We start from the raw sequence: 9,683 nt of genomic DNA on the forward strand, positions 1-9,683 counted from the left end.
TGCAGGTGTGTGCACAGGTACAGGTTTGTGTGCAGGTGTGTGTGCAAGTGCAGTTGTGTGTTCACCGCGGCAAATGTGTGTACAGGTGCAGGTGTGTGTAGGTGCCTGTGCAGGTGTGTGTGCAGATGCAGGTGTGTGTTCACAGGCCAAGTGTGTGTAGAGGTGAATATGTGTGTGCAGGTGTGTTTGGAGGTGTGGGTGCAGGTGCAGGTATGTGCACACAAGGGCAAGTGTGTGTAGGTGCCCATGTGTGCAGGTGTGTTTGCAGGTGCAGACGTGTGCACACAGGGGCAAGTATGTGTATAGGTGCCCGTGTGTGCAGGTGTGCGTGCAGGTGCAGGCCGCATGCAGGAACACTCATGGTTCCGCTGCCAACTCATCCGCAGCAGCTGTGCCCGCTTACTTCCGGGCATGAGTGGGGAATGCAGCACCATTCAACTGAGAGGCCCTTCCGAGGAGCCGGTGCCTGCTCACAGAGAAGAGGGGAGATAGAAGGGGACAGGGAAGGAGGGTAGCAGGGAGAGGGCATCTTCTTATACATTCAGCCCCCCTCCATGTGCTCCGACGTGGTACACATCCAGCCTGGCCCTGGCCGGAACTGATGATGGGTTTCCCTCCTTGCTCCCTGCTTTTCTCCTGGGCCTCTTCCCCCATCTTTCTGAAATGTCCCCTCCTCGAAGATCTCCTGGGACTCCCAGGCAGGAAGGAGCTACTTCTCCTCAAGAGAAGGGGGCAGATAGAAGGGGCCAGGCTTCTCCCCGAGGCCTCTAGGCCCACCTGCAGCAATGGGAGTCCCAGTCTGCCGCCAGGGCCAGAGCCCTCTGCACCCTGGTTCCTGCCCTGGCATCTATTTAGGACAGTAAAATGGCTACTTAGATACTAATGAGAATGAGGATTTATTAAATGAAATCTTTCTAGAATAACTTTTTTAATTCTCCAAATGAGTCTCTTTTCTTTCTTTTCTCAGACAGTGAATATTACGCAACCAAAATGTCTTGGCAATCAGAGCCAAAGGCAGCATTCTGAGGAAACGCCTCCTGCTCTCCTGCCGTGGCGCAGAGCTCTGCTGGGCTCCGGAGCTGCAGAGAAGGTGAATACGGTTCTGGGGGTGTCAGATGCCAAGGGGTGACCTGAGGAGGAGGTGGGCTCTGGAGTGTGAGGCAGCATCCCACAGTCAGCAGACAGCAAGGCATGGGGGCTCAGTGGGGAGGAAGGGCTAAGGCGAGGGCAGGGGAGGTGGGGCTGGGAGGGCAGGAGTCCTCAGGCACCACCGAGAGAGCCACAGCTCAGCGGCGTGCAGGAAGGGAGGGCAAAGGGAAGGGAGGGCAAAGGGCCAGGTCAAAAAGTCCAATAGAAAGTGGGATGAGAAACAAAATTGAGGTTGAGAGGGAGCAGCAAACAAAAGTACTCAGAAGGATTCGAAAGGGTTTTCTAAATCTACTTCAGTATGCAAAGATAGACGTCATGGGCCTTGGTTTTGCTTTTCCAGTCCAAGCGTCTCCAGGAGCCAGCAAGTCCATTAGAATCAGCTGCACTTGCAAGTAGCAGAAATGTCCAAAACAATAATCACCTAAAGGAGTTAGAACTTCCTTCCTCCCTCCCATTCATTCCCCCTCCCATTCATTCCCCCCTCTCATTCATTCCCCCCTCCCATTCATTCCTCTCTCCCATTCATTAAGGCCAGAGGTAGCCAGTCCAGAACTGAAAGGGCCCTTCCTAGGTTCCAGGACGCACACTCCTTCTCCCCAGTTGCTGCTGGCCTGATTTCCCTTCCTGAAGTTGTTTTATAGCCCAAGATGGATGCTGTAGCTCCAGCCAACACGGCCACCTTCCAGCCAACAGGAAGTGACTCAAGGGCACTTCCCAGAAGCTCCACAATCTTGGGATCATATCCAATGTACAACCACACCTAGGTTGGGAATGCAGTCTTTCTTCACCCTGGGTAGCCACGTGTCCAGCTGAAACATGCAGGTTGTATCATTAGGAAGGAGGTAAGCCCTGATGCCGGGAGAGGCCGTCAGACTTTGTGGGGCCTGGCCACTGACTCCTCCCCACCACAAAGTTCCTCCTTTCGAAACTTGCCCTCTTCCCAGCCAAAGGAGGTCTCTGTCTTTGCAACTCTGAGAAAAAAAAAATTATATATATATGTGTATATATACACATACATGTGTGTGTATATTATATATATGTGTGTATATACATATATACATACGTGTGTGTGTATATATATTTGAGACAGTCTTGCTCCGTCTCCCAGGCCGGAGTGCAATGGTGAGATCTGGGCTCACTGCAACTTCCGCCTCCCAGGTTCAAGTGATTCTCCTGCCTCAGCCTCCTGAGTAGCTGGGATTACAGGCGCCTGCCACCGCACCTGGCTGATTTTCGTATTTTTAGTAGAGACAGGGGTTTCACCATGTTGGTCAGGCTGGTCTCGAACTCCTGACCTCGTGTTCTGCCCGCCTTGGCCTCCCAAAGTGCTGGGATGACAGGCGTGAGCCACCGCACCCAGCTGAGAAAATATTTTTTTATGCTGAATTCCTTACAAATGACACAAGAGCTCATACAATTTAGCCATGCTTATGTTTTCGACAATATGAAATTACACATGATTTTAAAAAAGGAGATACACCTTCCTCATTCGATCAACAGATGCTGGGGCTTGTAGGGGGCCAGGAAAGGAAGAGGCCCTCGTCACAGTGTTCCTGAGACGGTGAGGCAGGGGCTTCCCTTACACTCCCTGTCCCCAAGTGTGTGAAGACAATTCCAACCAGCATTTCTCAAAGCCAGCTGGGACGAGTTACTGTAAGCAGTCTTTCCATAAAAGATCACTCTTTGAGAATCCTTGTTTTCATATTTGTGCTATTTTTGACATTTTGGGAAGCAAAATTACATGCAAACATTTGTTCTGCAAACCCAAAGTGTGAAGAAAGATGCATTCAAATACTGAAAAAAGCTGCGTGCCTCTAGATTTCAAAAATCTTTTTAGTTTTCACAAAGACCCACTGACGAGATAATCATTCCAGCTCATGTTCCCACAGAGCATCACATATTTTACGTCAAAGAAAATGGGACAGACGCAGCCGCTGAGGGAGGAAGCCCTGGAGAACGCCACATTCACAGCTGGATGAGGGGGAGCCATCAGCCAAGACAGGGAGGAGTGGCCAGAGCACAAAGGGAGGGGGAGAGACCACAGCAGCCTCTCCACCTGAAGTCTGAGGAGAAAGGCTTTCGCAGCGAGGCCTGCTGTGTGGGGAACGTGAGTGCCCAGGTGATGGTGGCGAAGGCCCTGGAGCACCATCAGAACTCCCCAGTGCCACGAGAAGGGAGCCTTAGCACTGACCTCCACAGCGAGGAGGAGTGGACGGCAAAGGGGACACGGGCAGCCAGCAGGGACCACACTTCATCTCTAACACCTGTCATGGATTTTGCCCGAATTGTACGAGATTGGATGGCTGTGGAGTTGGGGAGCGGCCCCAGAAAGATGTGTCTAAGTCCTAACTTCTGGTACCTGTGAATGTGACCTTATTTGGAAACAGGGTCTTTGCAGATGTAATTAGGAGGGGCATCTCGAGATGAGGTCATCCTGGATTTAAGGTGGGCCTTAAATCCCACGACTGGGGTCCTTGTCTGAAAAGGAAGAGGACAATTGTAGACGCAGACACAGGAGAGCAGCCAAGTGAACTCAGGCAGGGGCAGGAGCCGGGAGAGGCCTGGGTCACACCGTCCCTTAGAGCCCTCAAGAAACCAGCCCTGCCCACACCTTGATCTCAGACTTCCGACCTCCGGAACTGTGAGATGACACATTTCTGTTGTTTTAAGACACCCACTTTGTGGTAATTTGTTCCAACAGCCCTAAGAAGCGAGTCCATTGGCCAAGGTAAAATTCTGTCATTAGTTCAACCCAAACACGAGCAAACTACAAACTACAGAATCCCCAGCCCTGTGGTTCACTCAGAGGCAGACCTCGGAACTGCAACTGTGTCCCTTCCAAAAGCTCCGTCCCGGGGGAAAGAGCCGTCTTCCGACCCCACCTCAGAAGAGAAGACTCGAGTCACAGATTTTATTAAATTAGGAGGGCTTTGTGGCAACCTTTTCTGTTTTTTAAGTTTTTCTATCTACAACTGTCATACAGTGAATGAAACCAACGGATTTCGAACCCAGAAGTTTGCGAGGTAGTCCCTGTGGTGGGACGGGTGCAGGATTTCAAGGCATAAATCTGGCTTCCAACCTCAGTGCTGTTCCTGGCCTCCTCTGACACCTTGGGCTGTGTTGTGCAACCTGCAGAGATTCAACGTTCTCCTCTGAAAACTGGGGTAAACACCACCTGATGGAGTTAATAAACAAGAAGATAATTCACGTGAAAGTACCCAGGTCACCGCTGATGCTGGAATACTGACACCAGCCCTACCACAAACAGGGCCACAGGGACCAGATGGACCACATCCTTCTTATTTTAGGTACAAAGTAAACGTCTGAGCAAACATTTTCATTTGTAGCCTTTCTGGAAATCAGAAGAAGCCTAAATTGTAGGCAAGTACCCATATTATTTCCTACGGAATAGTTTAACGGGGTGGATTTTCAAATACATTTAAATGGAAATTTATCGTAGATGAGAAATAAAAGTGAAGGTGAAAGAGTGACAGTTGATTCCGTTTTTTAAAAATTTCTGAAGTGCATTAAGACATCTGGAGAGAGAACAGGCCAGCATTTTTAAAAATATAAGTTTGGAGTTTTCCACTTTGGGTATGTCCATGTAAGCTGCTACGAGACAAGACTCCTGAGACTTTTTTTTACTTTTTGATGACCTGTCTTGGAGAATGAACAAAAGCTGGTAAATTGTGGATGGGAGGTAAACCATGCAAGAAGAGATATACACAGGAAACTGTCCCATTTTGTAGATTTGAGCCAGAGGTTAAAACCACACAGAGTGGCTATTACTATGACAGAAAATCCACTAAAGGGTAAGGGGAGCCCTAAAAAGAGAAAAGATGTGGCCGGGCGCGGTGGCTCAATGTAATCCCAGCACTTTGGGAGGCCGAGACGGGCGGATCACGAGGTCAGGAGATCGAGACCATCCTGGCTAACACGGTGAAACCCCGTCTCTACTAAAAATACAAAAAACTAGCCGGGCGAGGTGGCGGCGCCTGTAGTCCCAGCTACTCCGGAGGCTGAGGCAGGAGAATGGCGTAAAACCCGGGAGGCGGAGCTTGCAGTGAGCTGAGATCCGGCCACTGCACCCCAGCCTGGGCGAAAGAGCAAGACTCCGTCTCAAAAAAAAAAAAAAAAAAAAAGAGAGAAAAGATGTGAAGAAGAACCTCAAATTCTGTGCATAAGCTCTATCCATGTCACATCACTGGTTAACAGCAGGGTCACCAGGCGTGGAGTGACCCAAAGCAGCTCAGCCAAGGACTGAACTGAACCAAAACAGAGGCTGCCACCCAGGAGACGGAGTTCACATGCGAGTCAGACCCAACTAAACAGCACTAAAGGGAAACCACCAGCATTCACTGAGAGAACGTGCACCCCAGAGCCTCCTACGTCCCACGTGAAGAACAGGGAAATGTGACCCAATCTCAAAGAAGAGGACGACCAAGCAAGCTCAGCCCTGACGAGCCAGTGCGGAGACAGCAGATGGCTGTAAGGCAGCCATTCCAGCTATGCTTAGAGCAAAGAAAACATACTCACAATAAATAAAAAGATGGGGAACATTAGCAGAGAAAAAGAAACTATGAAAAAGAACCCAGTGAAAAACTAACATTGAAAATCATAATATCTGAAAATACAAATTTACCGGGTTGGCTTAACAGCGGAATGGCAATGACAAATGAATTAAAATGGATGACAGATCACTCAAAATTGCCCAATATAAAGAAGAATGAGGGAATTTTTTAAAAAAATGAACAGAACCTCAGGAACCTATGGGACGATATCAAAAGGCTTCTATATCTGTAATGGGAGCTCCAGAAGAAGAAATGAGAAAAAAAAAAGGAGCAGGAAAAAAAATCTAAAGATAATTAGTAGCAGATAATTCCCCAAATGTGGTGTATACACTTTCAGATTCAAGTATCTCAGAAAACCTACAAGGAGGATACACTCTAAGAAAACCACAATTAGGAAGATTAACATCAAGCTGCCGAAGACCAAAGATCAAGATAAAAGGAGAGGGCAGCCGGGTAAAAATGACGCACGACACACACAAGACGAAGATTTAAATCACTGCCGATTTATCACCAGCATTTTTAGAGTCAGAAGACAGGGCAACAGGATTTTTAAAGGGCAGAATGAAAATAAACTGTCAGCCTAGATTTCTAAAATCATTAAAATAGTGAAAGCAAAACAAAGATTTAAAAATTAAGATTTAAAAAACTATTCGTGTGCAGCAGACAGGTACTGTAAGGAATGTTAAAGGAAATGCTTCAGGATGAACATATATTATACCTTATGGAAACAGGGAACTTCAGAAAGGAATAAAGAACTTCAGAAATAGTAAATCAAGTGATTATTAATTTACTATTAATTTCTTTAAAATACATAGGGCTGTTAAAAGCAAAAATTATTATATTCTGTTATAGGGTAGGTAATCAATGTAGATATAAGGCACATTAAAACTGTTCTGTGAAGAATGGGGGTAAAAGGGCTGATAGAAAAAGAATGAAAAATCAAGAAAAAAACCGTATACTGTCCACAAAAGATCCATACTAATATAAAGACACAAATCACAAATGGGTTGATAATAAATGTACCAGGCAAAACTAAGACTGGAGTGTGTTTATTAATATCAGGAAAAAATAAACTTCAAAACAAAGTGTATTACCAGAAATAGAGATATTTCATAATGTTAAAAGGCTCAACTCATCAGAAAGACATAATTAAATATGTGTGTACCTAATAACAGAGCTTCAAATCACCAAAAGTACAGGTAAAAAGAAAAAAGAGGCCGGGCGCAGCGGCTCAAGCCTGTAATCCCAGCACTTTGGGAGGCTGAGACGGGTGGATCACGAGGTCAGGAGATCGAGACCATCCTGGCTAACACGGTGAAACCCCGTCTCTACTAAAAAATACAAAAAACTAGCCAGGCGAGGTGGCGGGCGCCTGTAGTCCCAGTTATTTGGGAGGCTGAGGCAGGAGAATGGCGAGAACCTGGGAGGCGGAGCTTGCAGTGAGCTGAGATCTGGCCACTGCACTCCAGCCTGGGCGACAGAGCAAGACTCCGTCTCAAAAAAAACCAAAACAACAAAACAAAAAAAAAAAGAAAAAAGAATTAGGAGGAGAAGTAAACCATATCACAATATGAACAACACATCAGTAAAGACAATCAGACAAAAATATCAGTTAAAAGTAGAAGACATGACATCATTATCCACAATCTTGAGCTAACTGACATTTATAAAACACTACACCCGACAGATAAGGAATATACGTTCTCCACAAGTTCACAAAAATTTTTAAGTGCCATTTAAAATATTAAATATTTAATGATAAATCTGACAAAAGATGGGTAAGATTTACACATTGGAAACTACAAAACATTGTTGAGAGAAATTAAAGAAAGCCGAGATGAACTGAGAGATGTACCATGATAGGGGGTCAAAAGACTCAATATTGTCAAGATGTTATTTCTCCCAAAATTTGTGTACGGTGCCAACATAAACTCAAAATTGCAGAATTTTTCTGTAGTAATTGACAAACTGATTCTAAGATTCATATGGAAATGGAAAAGACCTCAAAAAGTTGGGACAACTTTCAAAAAGAAAAACTAAGTTTAAGGACTAATGTCACTGGATCTTAAGACATATTATAAAATTACAGTAGTCAAGACTTGCATCCAAATGAATAAATAGGTCAATGCAATGAATAGCCCAGAAACAGAAACACACAGATGTGGCCAATCAATTTTTCACCAAGCTGCAAAGGCAATTCAGTGGAGAAGGGATAGTCTTATAACAAATGATATAGAACAATTCTACATCCGTAAGTAAAAATAAAAATGAAAAACTTGTATCTATACCTCATACCATGTAAAAGTTAGCTCCCAATGGATTATAGACCTAATTATAAAATATAAACTATAAAACTTCTTGAAGAAAACAAGATAAATTATTCATAACCTTGAATTAAGCAAAGATATTTTTAGATATAACATCAAAAGCATGATTGTTGTTTAAAAAGGTAAATTGAACATAAAAATTAAAAACTTCTCTTTGAGAAATATTGCTAAAAGAATGAAAAAGCAGCCACAGAATGGTACAAAATATTTGCAAGTCACATATCCTATGAAGAAATTGTATGCACGATATATAAAAACGCTCTAGGCCCATTAATAATAAAACAAAGAAAAAATACTGTAATGAGAAAAATATTTGAACACATCATCCAGGAAGATTTATGGATGAGAAATGAGCACATGCACAGATGTTTTAGGTCATTATTCAAAGGGAAAGCAAATTAAAATCACAGTGAGACACCACTGCATATGTATTAGGATGCCTAAAACTTAAAAGTCTTACCACACCTAGTGTAGGCAAAAATATGTAAGAACTGAAACGCTCATTCACAGTCTGGGTTGGGGGATGTAAAATGGTCCAACCACTGTGGACAAGAGTTTGATCATTTCTTTCAAAATTTATCACCCAGCTTCCCACTGGTAAGTATTTATCCAACAGAAATGAAAACCATACATCCATACCAAGACCTGTACTCAAATGCACAGCATCTTTATTTGTAATAGTTCCAAACTAGAAACAACCCAAATATTTATCAACAGGAGAATGGATGAACAAATATCCATGCAGTGGGATACTATTCAGCAATAAAAACAAGTAAATGATTGATAAAAACAAAAAAAGAGTGAACCTCAAATAGTTATGCTGAGTGAAATAATTGGAACCAAAGAAGAAACTGTATGATTTTATTTATATAAAATTTCAGAAAATGCAAACTAACTTACAGCAACAGAAAGTAGAACAGGGGTTGCCTGAGGATGAAATGTGTAGGGGTGGGATGTAGGGATTACAAAAGGGAGTGAAAAAGCTTTTGGGAATAATAAATATGTTTCCTATCTTAAATACAGTGGCAATTTCATAGGATGTGTGTGTGTGTGTCTCTGTGTGTGTGTGTACATACATGTGTGTGTATATATAAAAACAGCAAAATATCCACTTTAAATTTATGTGGTTTATTATATATCAATTATAATTCAATAAAGTCATGATAAAAAGGAAATAATGACTATAAGTTTTCTAAATTTTATTAAAAGTATAAACCCATAAATCAAAGAAGCTCAGCTCAGTGATTTCTCACACACAGGTACATCATCATTGATTTGTGGGAAAACAGTAATAAAGAGAAAATTTCGAAAGCAAATAAATATACAAACAAAATAAAAAATTTTTGAGTCAGAATTCTATATCGGGGAAAAATCCTACAAAACAAAGGTAAAATAAAAAAGTTTTTTGTACAAATCAAATCCGAAAGATTAGTTGTAAACAGCTCTGCACTGCAAAAAATATTAGTAAAATTTCTTCAGAAGGCAGAAAAGTGTTAGAGAAGGAAACTCAGATCTCAAGAGAGCAATGAAAGTGCTTGAAATAGCAAACATACAGATAAATACAAAAGCTTCTTTTTTTTTTTTTTTTTTTGAGACGGAGTCTTGCTCTGTCACCCAGGCTGGAGTGCAATGGCGC

The 9,683-nt window shown here is 43.3% G+C and overlaps 1 protein-coding gene across 1 annotated transcript in view; it reads left to right on the top strand.

Annotated features, from left to right (window-relative positions):
* The first annotated feature begins 345 nt into the window (after nt 1-345).
* The window catches only part of LPCAT1 (lysophosphatidylcholine acyltransferase 1), an 83,889-nt gene continuing 74,551 nt past the window's right edge, over nt 346-9,683 (top strand). The window contains 2 exon segments of the mRNA XM_011953143.1: nt 346-462; nt 3,212-3,436. Coding sequence (XP_011808533.1) covers nt 346-462; nt 3,212-3,436 — 342 coding nt within the window.

Source organism: Colobus angolensis, unplaced genomic scaffold, assembly GCF_000951035.1.
Source record: "Colobus angolensis palliatus isolate OR3802 unplaced genomic scaffold, Cang.pa_1.0 Scaffold358, whole genome shotgun sequence".
Taxonomy (NCBI): domain Eukaryota; kingdom Metazoa; phylum Chordata; class Mammalia; order Primates; family Cercopithecidae; genus Colobus; species Colobus angolensis.